This window comes from Erythrolamprus reginae, chromosome 2, assembly GCF_031021105.1.
Source record: "Erythrolamprus reginae isolate rEryReg1 chromosome 2, rEryReg1.hap1, whole genome shotgun sequence".
Lineage (NCBI taxonomy): Eukaryota > Metazoa > Chordata > Lepidosauria > Squamata > Dipsadidae > Erythrolamprus > Erythrolamprus reginae.
In genome coordinates, this window is record NC_091951.1 from 207795538 (window position 1) to 207814737 (window position 19200).

Consider the following 19200-nt stretch of genomic DNA (forward strand, 5'->3'; position numbering starts at 1 on the left):
ATTATTATTTAACACAGGAAACAAGATCTGACAAGGAATTTGCAACATAGAAAAGATTGTGAGGATATATGTTACGCAACTTTTCAGGCACTTTCCTATCCATTCCAGGCGCTCCACCATGGCGGACGGGCTTGTATAATTGAGAATTGAGAAACAATTGAAACACTGAGTTTAACACAAAAGATTACATTCTTTCTGCTAGCGGCACTCTCTCTTACAGCTTTCCAATTCATATAGTTCTAGCCAACCTTTTTTTCCTACCCTGACAGGATGGGAAAGGGTTACAGACCTGAAAATGGAGGCGAACAACACCACGGGGCAAATTCTGGGGCACATAGGTGAGCTGATTGTTGGAAAGGATCAGAGTGCTAACATCATCCGAGCCATTGAAAGTATCAAAGGACAGACCAGTGTTGTTCAAGTAATTGTTGTGCAGATAAACAGACCTGAATGGAGGGAAAAAATGGAAGGAAAAATTTCAACCTTCCCTGTCCTAGTTCAGTTCAGGCCTTGTGCTGCTGCTTGAACAGAGGGTGTGATTTTCAGTGGCTTGATTTTTTCCAAAAATTGGCATTATTCCTATCCTTCCCTCCCATCCCACCCCAAGATGCCATTCTTATTATGTAGCTTTTCAGGGAGTTGGCCAGCACCTTGTAACACTGACTTTACTTCTAATAAAATGTGGGGAATTTTTTTTCTTAGCTTTACCTGAGACCAGGCTTATGCCCAAAGGTGAGTGGATAGAGCCAGGTCAGGCAGTTGGCAGCAAGGTCCACAATGCGTAATGTGTGGGGTAGGAACTGTGGTGCCACGGATAGCTGGAAAGGAAACGTGAAGATATGCATGTGCTGAAGGAAGATTTTCTCATTTTATGGATACAATTGGAACATGGAAAATGGGACACATGAACCAGGAAAAAAACAAAATGGTTAAAATGGAAATAAAGCGTATTAAAATGAATGCTTTATATAAATTTAGGTGGACTGGGATCACAGAAACATGATTCAGAACATGAAAGCATGTTAAGGAATCAAGTGGCCATAATATTTAAAAAGGATTTTGTTAAGTGAGGATTCAGCTACAATCCAATACAGGGGTCCCCAACCTTTTGGACCTCAGGGACCACCAAGGTCATACTATTAAATCCTATGGACCATCAAATCAATAATTTTAAGTCCTGCAGGCCACTAATATGATTTCTTAAAAGATAAACACATTTGTAAAAATAATGATCAGAAAACTTCCATTTTATTAATATGAAATGCACCTATTTAACATAACAAAATTATAAATGCTTATTTAATCATAACAAAATCTTTAAGGGTTGTATAATTGCAACAAAATTATTAAAGGTAATGTAATTATTACAAAATTAGTCCTTTGGGAGTGGGTGGCATACAAATCTAATTAAATAAAATCATTGAAGCTTATTTGACAGTGGCTTGCCGATGTTGTTGGGAAAGTCAGTCTCATATTCCAGAGCTGTAGCTGTAATCCCTCCCCCCTCCCCCCTTTGCTTTCTTTCCTTTCTTCCTGGACTGGATTAATTGCTCTCAGCCATATCTGGCCCAGGGGCCAAGATTTCTCCATGGCTCACCAAAACGTTTTTGCAGACCACCAGTGGTCCATGGACCACAGGTTGGTGACCTGTGACCCAATAAATGACATGGTGGCATCTATTCAAATCAGTAGACATTCAATGAACACTGATGTCATATAACCAAATGCACCAACTACAGATACAGTTGATGCCAAATAAGTCCGTGACTAATTGCAGGTGGTGCTGAATATGGTATCAAGATAGATGTACTACTGCTGAGTGGTTGGAATGAAAAAGTTGGAAGAAAGGAGAAACCTGGAATTAGAGGAAAATGGATTAGGTAAACATCATAATACAGAAACTAAGTTAGATTTATTGGATTTATATGCCGCCCCTCTCCGCAAACTCAGGGCAAATATAAGCTATAGAAGCAATTGAAAAAAACCCAGTTTTAAAATAACAGGCATTCTCAAAGAAGGAAGAATCGTTTATTTTTTGAGATGGGTGGCTATATCAATTGAACAAATAAATACCAAAATTCCAATAATGCGGAAAACTAGTTAGGCTTCAGAAAAGAGAGGAAGACACCAGCTAACTAATACTGTACTTAAGAAGGATAATGGAGAGAGTAAACGAATATAAGAGGGAAATACCGTATGTATGCTTTTTTATTGATGACAAGCCTTTGATATATCATAAATGTTGTGTTTGTTTAAAAATATTCGCAGAAAATCTGCGATTGGTTAAGACGCGGCTATTCAGAAAATAGCCGCGAAAGTTAAATGTGTGTCAGTTGGTAAAAGCCCGCGTTAAAAAGAGTATAAAAGGGCAACGGGTTAGCCGTTGCCCTCATTCCGGCAATTCTACCGTTCCAGTGTTTGTATTCTCTCTTGCCATGAATAAACAAGTTTGATTTAAGACTACCGGAGTCCAGACTTTTCAGTGGCGACGAAGAGGTCGAACTCCCGCTAACGCAGCCATGAACTCGGCCATGGCTCCACCGCCGCCCGTATTCAACTCCGAGACGGAAGCTTGGACCTCGTATATGTCCAAATTTACATTTTTCTTGAAAGCGAGCAATCTACATGACGCCGATGACGAGAGGAAGAAAGCTATATTCCTCGCTTATTGCGGCACAGAAGTCTACAGCCTAGCCTCTACACTCGTTGACCCAGACACCCTGGAAACCGTCGCATGGTCAACTCTACAAGCAAAACTTGCCGCCCATTATCAGCCGACGACTCCTGTCCGCGTATACCGCCATCAATTCGCTCAGATGAGGCAAGCGGACGGAGAATCCACCAACGATTTTATAACTCGCCTACGCGCACTCCTCCCGAAGTGCAAATACAAGGATCCAGAGGAACAGCTCATGGACCGCCTTATTTTCGGTCTAACCAATATCACGCTCCAGAAGAAATACTTAGTTGATGAGGATGCCTCTCTCCAAGACATTCTTAAGGCAGCAAAAGCCTCCGAAGTATCTGAAACATCTGTTGCCGAAATTAAACGCGCAACCTCAACCGTTCATCACATTCCTGATGAATCACCTTGGCACGCCTGCCCTTCTGATGAAAAACACTCAGAATCCGCTACTCCAGACGACACCTGTCTCCAAATCCGAAGAGCCTCCGACCACGACGCCAAAGAAGCCTCCCGTGCAGACAGATGTGCCGGCTGCAACGGAAACCACCCTCGTTTTCGCTGCCATTTCAAGGACGCCTACTGCCGCCGTTGCCAGCGCCGCGGCCACATCGCCGAAGTCTGCCGCGCCGCCAACCCAACTCCAGCAACTCAACAAAACCAACGACCCTATTTTTCACCGAGGAATCGACGACCACCGTTTTCGCGCAACGTTTCCCGCCCGGCTGACAACTCGCCCTCTTCTAACCAACGAGGTAACTCCCCTTCTTCCGTAAACTGCAATTCTCCCGCTGCGGAAAACAAGCTATTTGTTTCCCTTTTCCTCAACGGCCACCCCTGCCAAATGGAATTAGACACCGGGTCCAGACATTCCATAATGCCTTGGGAAAAACTTAAATTATATTTACCTCGTGTAAAACAAACTGACTTGCAACCGTGGGAACCGGGTTTGAGTGATTTTCAGGGCCATTCAATTCCAGTGTTAGGATGCTTAAATGTTCCTATTGCGTTTAAAAAATTTCAAGGGTTTTTACCTCTATTAGTGGTTGACGGTCCTAAACACTCATTACTGGGACTTCGATGGTTACAACCTTTAGGTATTGAAATTTCAGGGGTTAACAATGTATGTGACTCTTTTGACCCAAATGATTTATTGAAAGAATTTCCCGAAGTTTTCTCTAGCGCTCTGGGTAAATATACAGGCAGCCCCATTTCGTTTAATTTGGACCCAAATATTTCGCCCATCCGATTAAAGCCCCGCAGAATCCCCATTCCACTTTTGCCTAAAGTGGATGAACAATTGGACAAATTAATAGCTCAGGGCATTTTAGTTCCCACTGACCACGCTAAATGGGAAACTCCTATTGTAACGCCCGTTAAACCGGATGGCTCTATTAGAATTTGCGCAGATTATAAAGCCACGATTAATAAAGCACTACAGCATAATGCCTATCCAATCCCAGTAGTGCAACAACTCTTGCACACCTTAGGAAATGGGTCCATCTTCGCGAAGTTGGACCTGGCACAGGCATATCAACAGCTCACCGTAGATCAAGACACCTCTGAAGCCCAGACAATCGTAACTCATAGAGGTGCCTTTAAATGCACCCGGCTCCAGTTTGGAGTCTCTACCGCCCCAGGTATCTTTCAGGGTTTGATGGAACGCATTTTAAATAATATTCCTGGGGTCGTTCCATATTTCGACGACGTATTAATATCTGCCACATCCAAATCTGAGTTATGGGACAGAATCAGGCGCGTTTTAACCAAATTTAAAGAAACAGGACTTCATTTGAAAGCAGACAAATGTTCTTGGGCTGTGCCCAAAGTTGAATTCTTGGGGTTTACAATAGATCGTTTTGGGATTCACCCTACAAATGACAAAGTTGATGCCATAAGAAATGCCCCCACCCCTTCAGATAAGACAGACTTACAAGCATTCCTAGGACTCCTTAACTTTTATTCCGTCTTTCTTAAACAGAAAGCGACGGTGGCAGAACCACTTCATAACCTCCTAAAGAAAGACTCTGCCTGGACGTGGGGACCAAAAGAACAAGCCGCTTTCCAAGCAGTAAAAAATTTACTTTCCTCCAATAGTGTCCTAGTGCAATATAATGTAGCTATGCCCTTATCCCTAACCTGCGACGCTTCACCGTTCGGCATAGGAGCCGTCCTCAGCCATAACTTTCCGGACGGCACAGAAGCCCCAATAGCCTATTATTCTAAAACTCTTTCGGCAGCTGAAAGGAATTACTCCCAGCTCGACAAGGAGGCGTTAGCCCTTGTCGCTGGAGTTAAACGTTTTCATTATTACCTTTGTGGTCGGCCCTTTACGTTAATCACCGACCATAAACCGCTTTTAGGCATTTTGGCGGGAAACAAACAAACTCCCGCCTTTCTTTCTCCTCGCATGACTCGCTGGACTATTTTTCTAGCCGCTTACAATTATACATTAATCCACAGGGGGGGGAAAGACATAGGAAATGCTGATGCATTAAGCAGGTGCCCCCAAACAGAATTAGTCAATGATCCAGCCCCTGCCTCAAGCGTTTTATTAATTGAATCTAGTAAACAAACGTTATTAACAGCAACAGAAATAGCCAATCAGACACAAGCAGACCCAATTTTGAAATATATTAAACAATGGATACTAAAGGGATGGCCAATTGAACAACAACCGAACCAATTTCAACCTTTTAAGAATAGACAGTTTGAATTAAATGTGTTAAAAGATTGTATATTGTGGGGAGACAGGGTTGTTATTCCAAAAGCCTTACAGAAGCAAGCATTGCAGTTATTGCATATAGGTCACCCAGGAATAGTCAAAATGAAAACTATTGCCAGAAGTCATTTATGGTGGCCAGGGTTGGACAAGGACATAGAGTCATGGGTGGGTGGTTGTATACCCTGCCAGAGAACAAGACCCAACCCACCAAAAGTTACACCATCAGAGTGGCCAACACCAAGAGGGCCCTGGTCTAGAATACATATTGACTTTGCAGGACCAATCAGGGGCCAATCCTTTTTACTGGTTGTGGATGCATACTCCAAGTGGCTGGAAATTGAACTCATGGCATCCACAACTACTAGTGCAACTATAAAGGCATTAAGGAAAATGTTTGCCACACATGGTATTCCAGACATTTTGGTATCTGACAACGGGCCTCAGTTAACAGCCCGTCAAATGGAACTATTTCTTGCAGACCAGGGCATAAAACATGTGCTCACTCCACCTCATTTTGCCCAAGCTAATGGGCAAGCAGAACGAATGGTTAGAACCACAAAGGAAGCATTAAACAAAGCACCACTAGGAGATTGGCAACAACAAATTGATGAATTTTTAACCATTCAGCATATTACGCCGTCAGCGTCAACAAACAAAAGCCCGGCAGAACTTTTAATGGGCAGAAACCTTCGTTCTAAATTAGACAGAATTCACCCACATTACCAGAATGACCAAAAAGAAATAAAAATGCAAAGTGAAAGACAGTTTAACATCGGGGATTTAATTTATGCCAAAGACTATGATTCAAACGATAAATGGAAAGATGGCACAGTATTGGATAAAACAGGTTTAAAAACATACGTTGTAATATTAACAGATGGGCGCAGTTGGCATCGGCATGTCGACCAACTACGCAAAAGAATGAAGACTAACCCAGACATTTTACCTACTGTAGACAAACCAATAGAGGACTTACCAGAACCACCTCGAGACTCCAGCGATGGCTGCTTGTTGCCCCTGGCGGCCGGCGAAGATCAAAATGCATCATCGCAACCAGGCCCGTCAGAGACTAGCCTTAGCGGAGCAACGGAGCCAGCCGTCCAGGCAAGCAGCTCCCAGCAAAATGAACTGCGCAGGTCCCAGAGATCTGTAAAACCACCAATCCGCTTGCAGGACTATGTGACGTGGATTAACACGTAATCATGGTCTCAGCCGAAGAGGGAGGGGTGTTGTGTTTGTTTAAAAATATTCGCAGAAAATCTGCGATTGGTTAAGACGCGGCTATTCAGAAAATAGCCGCGAAAGTTAAATGTGTGTCAGTTGGTAAAAGCCCGCGTTAAAAAGAGTATAAAAGGGCAACGGGTTAGCCGTTGCCCTCATTCCGGCAATTCTACCGTTCCAGTGTTTGTATTCTCTCTTGCCATGAATAAACAAGTTTGATTTAAGACTACCGGAGTCCAGACTTTTCAATAAACACGAAATATATTAAACATAATAGATATGTCAAAGCATCTAATTACTTGTCTGAGAAACTTTTACAATGAATAAGGTCTTATTGTACTTCAAAAATGCTGAAGTACTAAATATTTATATGTATTAGATGGATATATAAGTAGTATTCATATTAACTTTGATTAACCAATCTTCAATTGTAATAATAATGATTGTAATATATGTTTGTTGTGTATGTTTTTAAATATAATAAAAACAATTTTTTTTAAAGAATGCTGAAGTTAATCTAGCTTCCTTATATTTGTATTATTCTATTTTAAGAGAGTTTTTAGGGTGTTACCACTATTGAATATTTTCTTGCATAGGGGTTATAAATAAAATAACAAAAGAATATTACAGGAAATGAATTCAATCATGAAGCAGTGAAGTTCAGTAGGACTCCATGCAGGCCTATTCTTACCAAACTGTAAGAAAAATTAGGGTGAATCTACTTTTCCACTCACAGTTCTATTCCTAATAGAGTTGCTGAGTTTCTATTTTCCACATTTTTTTGCAAGAAGGCATAAAAAGTCCTAATTGTAGATCAATGACATCATGGTTTTCTGTTTTTGTTTTTATTTTCTTTATTCCTAATTATGTGGCTTTAATGCATTTCATTGAAATGTCCTCATTCTTTGGTTTTCAAATCCTAATTTTGTAGGTTTTATACAATAATTTTCCACAGTCTTCTTTATTGTATTTGGTTATTTTTTTGAATTTGATTTGGGTTTTTTTTAATTTTGCTTTTTAAATTTTATTTTATCCTTGGATTTGGGAAGTAAAGCCAATATTCTAGTCTAGAGCATGCCAAAGCATATACGGGATAGTTAGCCTGGCTATAATTCCCCACTTGAGATTTAAGTTTGGAGAGGAAACTATTATGGAAGGGTTATAGAGAAAAGATTGAGCAAATCTGATGAGATTGAGCAAATCTGAAAATTAAAGATAATTTAATGTGATTTTCTACAAGAATATTGTTTTTCTGAATTGATTCAGCAATTTGAAAATCCAAATAAATCTATTTAAGAAATCCAATTCAAATTTAGAATTCTAAATAGGAAGAGAAGAGTTCCAGCCTTGTATAAATCATGTCTATTCCTAATTTTGGGTTGTTGTTTTTTAATCAGCCAAGGAAGTTATATATTTCTGGGAGAGAGAGAAAACTTTAAATCAAGATTGATGCCTACTGGTTACCTAGACATAACCATGCAGTTCTCTTAACAATAATATGGAAGTGGATTGTCACTGCCTTTGTCTAGAGTTGTTGTTGGGGGTTTTCTTCTCAGTCTAGCCTACAATCCTGGTATTCCTTGGTGGTCTCTAGTATGAATCAAGTCAAACCCTGTTTACTTTTCTAAACCAGCCAGATTTGGCCAGGTGAGGTAAAGTAAGGTGAGGTCATGCATGGTAAAGTGAGGTCATGCATGGTGACCATAGTCAGGTGGACAATGGTCTACTCTGAGTCCTTTGGAGGAAAAGTGGGCAAAAGTATAATAAAAAATATCGATGATTCCTTCTTTTAAACAATCCTAGTTCTTATCCATTAACCATTTGATTTTTATGTAGAAATCTCAGAGCCTAATTTTTTTCTATCTTCCTTAAGTTAGCATTTCCCATCTTGTTTGTTGATTTTTGTGTTTTTTATGTTTGTGCAAACTCACATCACTACACTGTTATGCCCTTATTGATCTAAACATGCTCACCTTGTTATTGGCCAGGTAGATGTACTGAAGTGACTGCAGTGACTCAAAGGCTTCATCCGGGAGACCTTTAAAATGGGACAAACTAAAATAAGATCCAACTATATTTGGGATCCTGCCTAGGTTGCTGTGCCAGTTAGATTTCTTACCCCATGCAAGACCTCTCGGTATCCACTCATGCTATGCTCAGAAAGTAAAAGAAAACTGGTTTACATTCTCCTGCTGATTCAGTCAGCTATGATTTAGTCTCCTGCTCATTCAATCAACTGCTCTTTATCAGCTTTTTCACACAGAGCTTCTGTGGTTGAGGATAGACTGGTCTTCTTCTAACCAGTTCAACTTTTTAACCCTCTATTTGATGGGAGAAAAGCAAGCAATACTTCATATTTGAAAGAGCCCTTCCACCCACCAAGCCATTTACTCTTAGAGAGAACAATGATTTTAAGAAGATTAAGGATTAATTACATTCAGAAGGACTTCCTGAAACACGGAATACCCGCTTACCGTCAGAAGTTATCAGATTGTCATGGAGATTGAGGGTTCGTAGGTTGATCAGACGGGATAGTTCATGGTAGGGTAGATCTTGCAATTGGTTATTCTACAGAAGGAAGATCAGCACTGTATAACAAGGGTAGGAAGGCATCCATACCTCCATGGCATCTTTCTCTGCACACCTGCAGTTTCTGAGAACTATTATTTTACCCCACAGAGCAAAGCTCATGTGTCCCAATAGTTATCAGGGTAACATCACCTGCAATAAAAGATGCTGGATGTCTGTAGAGATATTGCTGGGGAAAATGTGCAGGTCAAGGCCACCACAATCCACTGTCTCCTCTGTTGGGCACGTGCATTTAGCTGGGCAACCAGAGACATTCTGGGCAGGGTCCCCATGGGACTGGGATGTTGGCAGTGACAGGTCATCGTCTTCGTCCTCATCCTCCTTGTAGTTTTTCAACAGAAAGCTATAAGGGATACTTGCCAAGAGTAGTAGTAGATGACCACTGCACAGCTGCTGGGGCAGAAGAGAGGGCTAATCAATGGTGCTCTGTATAGTATCATAACATGCTTTGCTCTGAATACTTCTCCTGTCTCCCCCATTGGGAAGGTCAGGAAGTACCCCTCCCCACTCCCTTCCCAGCTCTCTGCCTCTGGGAATGTAGACAGAGGTCTTTCATAGTATTGAAATGCCTTACTAATTGAAATTAGGTACATGCAGAGGTAGGCTGCTAAGGTGGAATGGTGAGGTGCGCTTGCCCTCATGGCTCTGAGTGCCAGCAGAGTCCAGCGCAATTCTGCTACCGCACCTGGACCCGTGGGGCCCCTGCGTGTCCATGTGCGATTTCGCTACCTGCCCAGATGCGGTAGCAGAATTGTGCTGGACTCTGCTGGCACTCAGAGCCACGGGGGCGAGCCCATGTCACCGTTCCACTTTAGTAGCCCCCCTCTGGGTACATGAAAGGCACCAGGGTGTTCCTCTCTCCCAGGAGGTATTAAGCAAATGATGGTGTGACAAAAATATCACATGTAGAGTAGGAAGAACAGAGGCTTGCCCTAAATGGTAAATAAAGCTCTCCTCATCCGGGATCTGATCCTGGATGAGGAGGCCGACCTGGCATGTATTACTGAAACCTGGCTGGGCCCGGAGGGAGGTGTTCCTCTCTCCGAAATTTGCCCAGCTGGGTTTCAGATATGGCATCAACCTCGACCCCAGGGAGGGGGGGGGAGGAGTGGCTATTATAGCCAGGGAGAGCCTTTGCCTGCGTGGACTCATTGCTCCGGAAATTGCAGGTTGCGAGTCTCTCTTGCTGAAGTTGGACTTAGGGGTTCAGGTGGGCTTATTTCGCACGTACCTGCCTCCCAGCTGCGTGTCAAAAGCCCTGCCTGTGCTACTCGAGGAGGTAGCCGGGTTGGCGGTGGAGTTCCCCGGACTCATTGTCCTGGGGGACTTCAACCTGCCGTCACTTGGCGAAACCTCTGTGCTGGCACAGGAGTTCATGGCCACCATGACAGCCATGGACCTGACTCAAGTAGTACAGGGTCCGACTCACGAGGGAGGGCACGCACCTGACATGGTATTCCTTTCTGAGCAATTGAGAAATGGTCTGAGACTAAGGGGCTTAGAAGCATTGCCTTTGTCATGGTCAGACCATTTTCTACTACGGCTTGACTTCCTGGCTTCAATCCTTCCCCGCAGGGAGGTGGAACCAATGAAGATGTTCCGCCCCAGACGCCTGATGGACCCAGAGGGCTTTCAGACGGCGCTTGGGGTTATTCCAGAGGCACTCATCCACAGTTCGGCGGAGTCTCTTGCGGAGGCCTGGAACACGGCTGCTGCGGAGGCTCTTGACCGGATTGCACCTTTGCGACCTCTCCGTGGTGCTAGACCCTGTAGAGCCCCATGGTTCAACGAGGAGCTCCGGGAGTTGAAACGCCAAAAGAGACGTCTAGAGAAGCGATGGAGGAAGAGTAGGTCTGAATCTGATCGAACACTTGTAAGAGCTTTTATGAAGACTTACAAAGTGGCGCTCAATGCGGCAAGATGTGCGTACCATGCCGCCTTGATTGCATCAGCGGAATCCTGCCCGGCCGCTCTGTTTAGGGTGACCCGCTCCCTTCTTAACCAGGGGGGAGTTGGGGAGCCCTTGCAGAGTAGTGCCGAGGATTTTAACACATTTTTCGCTGATAAAGTCGCTCAGATCCGGGCCGACCTCGACTCCAATTGTAAAACAGAGTCGACTGACAATGAGTCAGTCGAGGTGACTGGGGCACGTACTTATCCACCTGTCTGGGAAGAGTTTGATCTGGTGACACCTGATGAAGTGGACAAGGCCATTGGAGCTGTGAGTTCCGCCACCTGTCTACTGGATCCGTGTCCCTCCTGGTTGGTCTCGGCCAGCAGGGAGGTGACATGGAGCTGGGCCCAGGAGATTACCAACGCTTCCTTGGGGAGGGGAGTTTTTCCAACACTCTATAAAGAAGCGCTCGTGCGCCCCCTCCTCAAGAAGCCCTCCCTGGACCCAGCCGTACTTAATAACTATCGTCCAGTTTCCAACCTTCCCTTTATGGGGAAGGTTGTCAAGAAGGTGGTGGCACTCCAGCTCCAGCGGTCCTTGGAAGAAGCCGATTATCTAGGTTCCCAGCAGTCGGGTTTCAGGCCCGGTTACAGCACGGAAACTGCTTTGGTCGCGTTGATGGATGATCTCTGGCGGGCCCGGGACAGGGGTTTATCCTCTGTCCTGGTGCTCCTCAATCTCTCAGCGGCTTTCGATACCATCGACCATGGTATCCTTCTGCACCGGTTGGAGGGGTTGGGGGTGGGAGGCACTGTTCTCCAGTGGTTCTCCTCCTACCTCTCTGGCCGATCGCAGTTGGTGTTAGTGGGGGGTCAGAGGTCGGCTCTGAGGTCTCTCCCTTGTGGGGTGCCTCAGGGGTCGGTCCTCTCCCCCTTGCTATTTAACATCTACATGAAACCGCTGGGAGAGATCATCCAAGGACATGGGGTGAGGTATCATCAATATGCCGATGATACCCAGCTTTACATCTCCACCCCATGCCCAGTCAACGAAGCGGTGGAAGTGATGTGCCGGTGCCTGGAGGCTGTTGGGGCCTGGATGGGTGTCAACAGACTCAAACTCAACCCGGATAAGACGGAGTGGCTGTGGGTTTTGCCTCCCAAGGACAATTCCATCTGTCCGTCCATTACCCTGGGGGGGGGGAATTACTGACCCCCTCAGAGAGGGTCCGCAACTTGGACGTCCTCCTCGATCCACAGCTCACATTAGAAAACCATCTCTCAGCTGTGGCGAGGGGGGCGTTTGCCCAGGTTCGCCTGGTGCACCAGTTGCGGCCCTATCTGGACCGGGACTCATTGCTCACAGTCACTCATGCCCTCATCACCTCGAGGTTCGACTACTGTAATGCTCTCTACATGGGGCTACCTTTGAAAAGTGTTCGGAAACTTCAGATCGTGCAGAATGCAGCTGCGAGAGCAGTCATGGGCTTACCTAGGTATGCCCATGTTTCACCATCACTCCGCAGTCTGCATTGGCTGCCGATCAATTTCCGGTCACAATTCAAAGTGTTGGTTATGACCTTTAAAGCCCTTCATGGCATCGGACCAGAATATCTCCGAGACCGCCTCCTGCCGCACGAATCCCAGCGACCGATTAGGTCCCACAGAGTGGGCCTTCTCCGGGTCCCGTCAACTAAACAATGTCGGTTGGCGGGCGCCAGGGGAAGAGCCTTCTCTGTGGCGGCACAGGCTGTCTGGAACCAACTCCCCCCGGAGATTAGAACTGCCCCTACTCTTCCTGCCTTCCGTAAACTCCTTAAAACTCACCTTTGCCGTCAGGCATGGGGGAATTGAAACATCCCCCCCTGGGCACGTTTAATTTATACATGGTATGCTTGTGTGTGTGTCTGTTAGTATATGGGGTTTTTTAAATCTTTAAATATTTTAATTAATTGGATTACAGTACTTATGATTTGTTTCACTTGTTGTGAGCCGCCCCGAGTCTTCGGAGAGGGGCAGCATACAAATCCAAATAATAATAATAATAATAATAATAATAATAAAAAAAAATGTTTGGATAAATTTCATGCACATATGGAACAGTATCAAAAGTATTGGGGATGGGCTTACACAAGATTTTAATTCATGTGGCATGGAAAAAGGTTTTATTGACTTAATTCTTAGGGAAGGGGGAGCAAAACCACTCACAACAGACCTTACAGGGAGGAATTTCAAGCCAAAGGTAAAGGCCAAAAAGTGCAACAGATAGTTCATCCAGTCTCTAGAGTATTACATGTATAAATGAGAAAGAGGGGGCGTAAGGATTGCCTCTCTGTCTAACTCTGACTTAAGAATACGAAGATCTAAAAATCGAGCTGCAACGACTCTGGCATAAGCCAGTGAAAGTGGACCCAGTGGTACTTGGCACGCTGGGCGCAGTGCCAAAAGATCTCAGCGGACATTTGAAAACCATCGGGATTGACAAAATTTCCTCTGTCAATTGCAAAAGGCTGCTTTACTAGGATCAGCAAACATAATTCGCCGCTACATCTCGTTTGCTGTGTTATATTGATAATAAATAATTTCTCCCGTGTGGTGTTACAGAAATTGAATTAAATAAAGTGTAACTATATAAAATAAATGTTCCAAGTGGCTGTAGAATTTCTACCTGACCCAGCCGTTCGAAAGGTGCATGAACTTCATGAACTGCAAAGAATATTCATATTCACATTATTAATTATTATTGTTATTATTAATTATCTATCATTGTCAATAATAATAATAATAATAATAATAATAATAATAATAATAATTAAATTTAATAAGCCATCTTTCTCTTCGTGGCGGCTTACAATACTAGTAAGAGAGTTTTTCCTGTTTTCTTGCTAATGTCCACAAACCTAAACGCGGGCACTCCCTTCATTCGAAACCTTCCGTTTCCTGAGGTAATAATTTCAAAGACAGATTCCCCCTTTTAGCAGTCGGCGTGCGTGGTCAGAATTAATAGGCCAATCGCCCTCCTGCCGTTGCCACGCAACGGAGGCAACACCTCTGAATTCAAGAGCCTTAACTTAGCCGCCCCTCAGCTCTCCCATCCAAGGCTTTTGTGACCTGTCCGCGGATCTCTTTCCTCTTCCTCCGGTTCAGCCCCAGATGGGAGCAGCGGAGCCCGCTCCGCCCCTACAAGGTGTCTCCGTCGTACAGTTGCCGGGCGCCCGCTTCCCGGGTTGTAGCAGTACCACGCGGTTAGAAACCTCCCGGGCCGCGTTCATGCTTGCTCACCATTCTCCTGTCTGGCCGGAGCCGTCTCTCCTCCGACGGACGCCGCGGGTCCCAAATGGGATCTCAGACCTGCGCAGGGCGGGACCTCTTTCCCCCCCGCGGACCCTGCGCGACCTCCTTCCTTCGCTTTCCGAAGCCAAACTCTTTTTTCCCCTCCACAGGCGGCTTACGGAGGAGTCCCGAGAGCGCGCGAAAGGAGCCCTCCTCCCTTCCCCTGAGGCGCCTGGGACGGACCGTCGGAGCCGCTCTGCGGGCGACGGGGAGGGCGAGGGAGAAGAATGGTATGTTTCTCTCCCTTTTTGTTTTTCGCCCCACCGAAGTCAAGGAGGAGGGGCTGTTATTGCATAAGGTTCAGTTAGCCAAAGGAAGCTGGGGAACTGCCAGCCAGACGCTGCCCTTCGGGAACCCATCAGCTACGGTTCCCTGCTGCTGTGCGCCTGGCTGGTTTTCTCGGGTGCGGTGGAAAGATTCTGCTACCGCCACAAAAACCTCCAGCTCTTCCTGTGATAAGCTACAGAATGGAGTATACCTTTGTTTTCTCTACCAGGGGTCCCCAATCTAGGCAACTTTAATACTTGTGGACTTCAACTGGCTGGAGAATTCTGGGAGTTGAAGTCCACAAGTCTTAAAGTTGCCTAGTTTGGAGACCTCTCCTCTATCATCCTTCCTGGGTCAGACCTTGCAGCCCAGTACCAGAAAAAAGTTTGTTCTGATCTGAATGACCATTAGAGTAGCATAATGAATAGCAATAGCATTTAGCACTCACATTTAGACTTATACAGTATACTGCTTCACAGTGCTTTACAGCCCTCTCTAAGCGGTTTACAGAGAGTCAGCCTCTTGCCCCCAACAATCTGGATCCTCATTTTACCCACCTCGGAAGGATGGACGGTGAGTCAACCTTGAGCCTGGTGAGATTTGATCTGCCAAGCTGCTGGCAGCCAGTGATCAGTAGAAGTAGCTTGCTAACCACTGTACCACCTCTGTGTCCATCCCATCACATGCCTGGGGGAGGGGGAGAAAGCACTGTACAAATTGCCAAGAGACAGGAAAGCAAGGCAGGGGTGATTTTTTTTGGGGGGGGGGGGTTTGACAACAGGCAAATAAACAGTTTGCTCTCATCATCCAAAGTCTTTCTGATTTGCCAAGTCTAGCTTGTGTTGTTATTTGGTTGCTCAATCCCTTCAAGATCTTATCCTCTCTCATCCAATGAATAACCACACCCAACCTTGCTTAGTTTCTAAGCTCAGATAAGGTCAGCCAGATGCTATTACCTGGTAGGACCTGAAAGTCAGAGTTCTAATAGTCATAACTTCTACTTAACTGCGATGGTGCAGTGGTTAGAGTGCAGTACTGCAAGCTACTTCTGCGGATCACCAGCTGCCAGCAGTTTGGCAGATCGAATCTCAGTAGACTCAAGGTTGACTCAGCCTTCCATCCTACTGAGATGGGTAAAATGAGGACCCAAATTGTTGGGAGCAATATATGCTGGCTCTCTGTAAACAGAGAGGGCTTGTGAAACACTGTGAAGCAGTATATAAGTCTAAATGCTATTGTTATTGCTACTGTAAAAATGCTACGATCAATATTGCAATAGAAATTAATAACATAAAATGGCAGTTATATTAACAGCGCATGCATTTTTGTACAGCTCCTGCCCTCCAGAAGCAATTAAGTCCTCTGCAGAAGTGCTCTTAAGACCTCCCCCCCACAGCATGAATGTTATCACTCATCCAGATGTCATCAACATCTGTTTCTTTAGCTCTGGAAGAAAGGAGAACCACAATCACTTCTGCATTGAGGCTTAATAGCTACAACTAAATATAATCACAAAATGTCCAATTCTCCTCTCTCCTCTCCAAATGTATGCATTTAGGAATACTGTAGCTCAAACAAATGTCATTTTAGTCATATATTTAAGAGTACACATATCAATAAGAGGAGGGGGGGGGGGAAAGGATCATCTTTATGATGATGTCCTGAACATAACTCATTCTTTTCTGAGATTGCAAGACATTTAGGTATTATTCCTGTTAGATAGGCGAGTCTTTGCACTGACAGAACTTAGCAGAGGCTTGACTTTTTAAACAGGAAACTTCTATTCTGGCATTTTCAGCACTATTCCAGCTCAGCTTAAATAGAGAGTGAACAGATTTCTGAAAGCTCCCTTTATAGTGTGGATGTCAGACAGTCAACCAATCACAATGCTTCAGCATCAGTCTTCCTGGCTTGTCATAAAGTCGAGCACTTTGCATTTCTGGTGGGGTTGTAAGTTGAGGATTTAACAATTCCAATCTTTGGAGTTAAGTCTTCTGAGGATGGAAATAGACATCTACTGTCCTGTCAATTACCTTTTCCTCCCAGATGCCTAAAATATTATTAGCAATGCTATGCCACATGGAATCATATGGTAACCTTCCATTAAACCTTCCATTAACCAAGTTACTGAATAAACAACATCAGACAACTAAACCATTCATGTGGCTTGTTTGGAATTTAGCATTTTCTGGGAATCCAGGCATAGTCAAAGATCCAAATTCAGAATCTGAGCCAGACACCAATGCCTTTCTGTATGTACTCTGGCAATGCTAATATAGGATCTAATCAATAATTTCACCAAGAATATCAGGTGTGTAGACTTGCTCATCTTCCAGTGTCAAAATTGGAGTTCTCAATTTATGATTATAATTGAGTCCACGATTTCTGTTGCAAAGGAGACAGTTGTTAAATGCTTTGCTAGCAAGTGATATTCTGCCTTTTTTTCAGCCCTAACAAGGTGCTAATGAGTGAAGTGATCAGCTATGCTTTGCTAGCGAAGATGCTCAAAACCAGAAAACTAATGTGCTGAAGCTGACCAGACTAAAGACTAGCCAGATGAATGCCTGGTAGGCAAATTATTTTTTCCCTATTTTCCTCCCCCCAAAATAAGGTGTGTCTTATACTACAGTGTGTCTTATAATCTGAAAAATACAATATGATATAAAACTTTATGCCACAATAAATACATTAATAAATAAAAGACTAGAATATTCTTTGATTCCTAATGTATACTCTATGACAGGAGTGTCAACTCAAGGCTCACAAACTGGATCCAGCCCTCAATGTGGTCAGATCTGGCCTTGCAGGGCCGTCCTGGAAAATGTAAGTGTGACTTCAGCCCAGTGTACCCAGTGTGAAGAGGAAGCATACCAGCAGTTTGGGGAATGATATCAAGCTGGCCACGCCCAACCAGTCAGCCACACCCTGTGAATGGTGTCAAGCTGGCCATGCCCACCGAGTTGGCCACACCCACCCATTCAGCCACACCCACCTGCCCCCACCCCACAGCTCTCATGCGGCCCTCAATGAAATTGAGTTTGACACCCCTGCTCTATGACATTAAGAGAACAGTAGCTAAAAACAGGATGTTGAGTAGACATCTCTCACTCTTTCTCTATCAAAACACTAGAGTGCACATTCATTCAGCAAAATTGATGGGTGGTAGATTCAAGACAGACAACACAACATACAATTAAGAGTGTTTGAATCCCGCCCCCAACTCCCATAAATGTGGTAACAGCCACAAGCTATTTAAAACAGGACTACACAAGTTTGTGGACTAGGAGTTGATGTTAGTTTGGTTGCATAGAAAGGAATGACCATATTTGGAGGAAGTCTATTACAGAATAAGCAGGAGTGAGTTTTTGCATGTGTATTTGTGGACCTTGGGCTCTGCAGTGGTATCTGGCTAGCTGCTATTGAAATCACAGAGCTGGATTAAATGGTTACTAATATTAATGGGGGGGGGGTTTTCCTGGAAGAAAGTTGCCTTGTGTAGTTTCTTTCATTCTCTGTAGAAGAAGCAGGAGGATTTAAAAACTCCAAATTCTGCTAGCAAATGGAATACTGTACTGCACCTTAGACATATTTGTGATATAAAGCTAAGCAATTGTAATTTTAATGAAAACATTCCCAGCCTTTGTCTTAAAGGCTTGTGTTCTGAAGGTGTCAGGCAACTCATCTTTGGGAAGTAATGAATTATATAAAGACATAGTCTGTAAATAAGAGCAGGTGGTTTTGGTTTTCTATTGTCATGCATATTTTACCATATTTGATGCCAAATATTCCCAGAGATGCTGGAATCCTCATTTATAATATCCTAAAAATTACATAAGAGATTAGAAAATGCTATAAAGTGATGGACAAGGCCCCAGTTTTATTTGGCTCCTACATATGATATTTAATCTGACCCACAGCTAAATTTCAGAAGCTCTGTGCCAACACTCATAAATTTGGTGTTAACTAATTTATGCTGCAATGCTCAGCTGTGGATAAACTGTCTCCCCAAACACTAAATTAAAAACAATACATCATGTGATCTGTTGGGCCTTATGTATCCATAGCATGCATACCGACATGGATGAAACAGCAACCCAGAATCAAGTAACAGCATCAAGTAAAATTCAGCTGATACCGAAAAGCAAAACAGCGCTGAATTTGGTCGGTTTTTGGATGGAAAATTACCAGGGAATCCTGGAGCGTAGGCGACTTTGGAAAAACAAAAGTACATCTTGAAAATGAGCAGTGACAACCCACTTCCTTATTATTGCCAAGAAAACCACACTCATGTCTCCAGTTAGTCACGAGGAGTCAAACTTGACTTGAGGGAAGTTGTATTTAAAAGAGAAATACTAAACATTTAGAAGCTCTTATCTCAAACTTTAATCCTGTTTCATATAGGATACCCTTTTCTTTATAGGTTCATCTAGCCCAGGGGTGGGCAACGTGCGGCTCCAGAGCTGCATATGGCTCTTTGGGCCCTCTCCTG

At 44.1% G+C, this 19200-nt stretch overlaps 1 protein-coding gene and 1 long non-coding RNA gene across 3 annotated transcripts in view; one reads left to right on the plus strand and one right to left on the minus strand.

Annotated features, from left to right (window-relative positions):
• The window catches only part of PODNL1 (podocan like 1), a 27352-nt gene extending 12668 nt beyond the window's left edge, over window positions 1-14684 (minus strand). Inside the window, exons 1-6 of the mRNA XM_070741512.1 lie at window positions 14394-14684; window positions 9351-9608; window positions 9104-9197; window positions 8603-8667; window positions 709-818; window positions 290-446 (exon numbers count right to left, since the gene is read on the minus strand). Of these exons, the coding sequence (XP_070597613.1) occupies window positions 290-446; window positions 709-818; window positions 8603-8667; window positions 9104-9197; window positions 9351-9608; window positions 14394-14396 (687 nt within the window). The 5' untranslated portion in view covers window positions 14397-14684. The remainder of the gene's footprint in view (window positions 1-289; window positions 447-708; window positions 819-8602; window positions 8668-9103; window positions 9198-9350; window positions 9609-14393) is intronic.
• LOC139161861 (uncharacterized) lies at window positions 14160-17362 on the plus strand. Of its 2 annotated transcripts, none has more exons than XR_011558164.1 (3): window positions 14160-14356; window positions 14555-14674; window positions 17160-17362. It is a non-coding gene; the product is annotated as an uncharacterized lncRNA (long non-coding RNA). The 2 variants fall into 2 exon arrangements; XR_011558165.1 differs by having other exon boundaries at window positions 14160-14298.
• Window positions 17363-19200: the final 1838 nt, after the last annotated feature.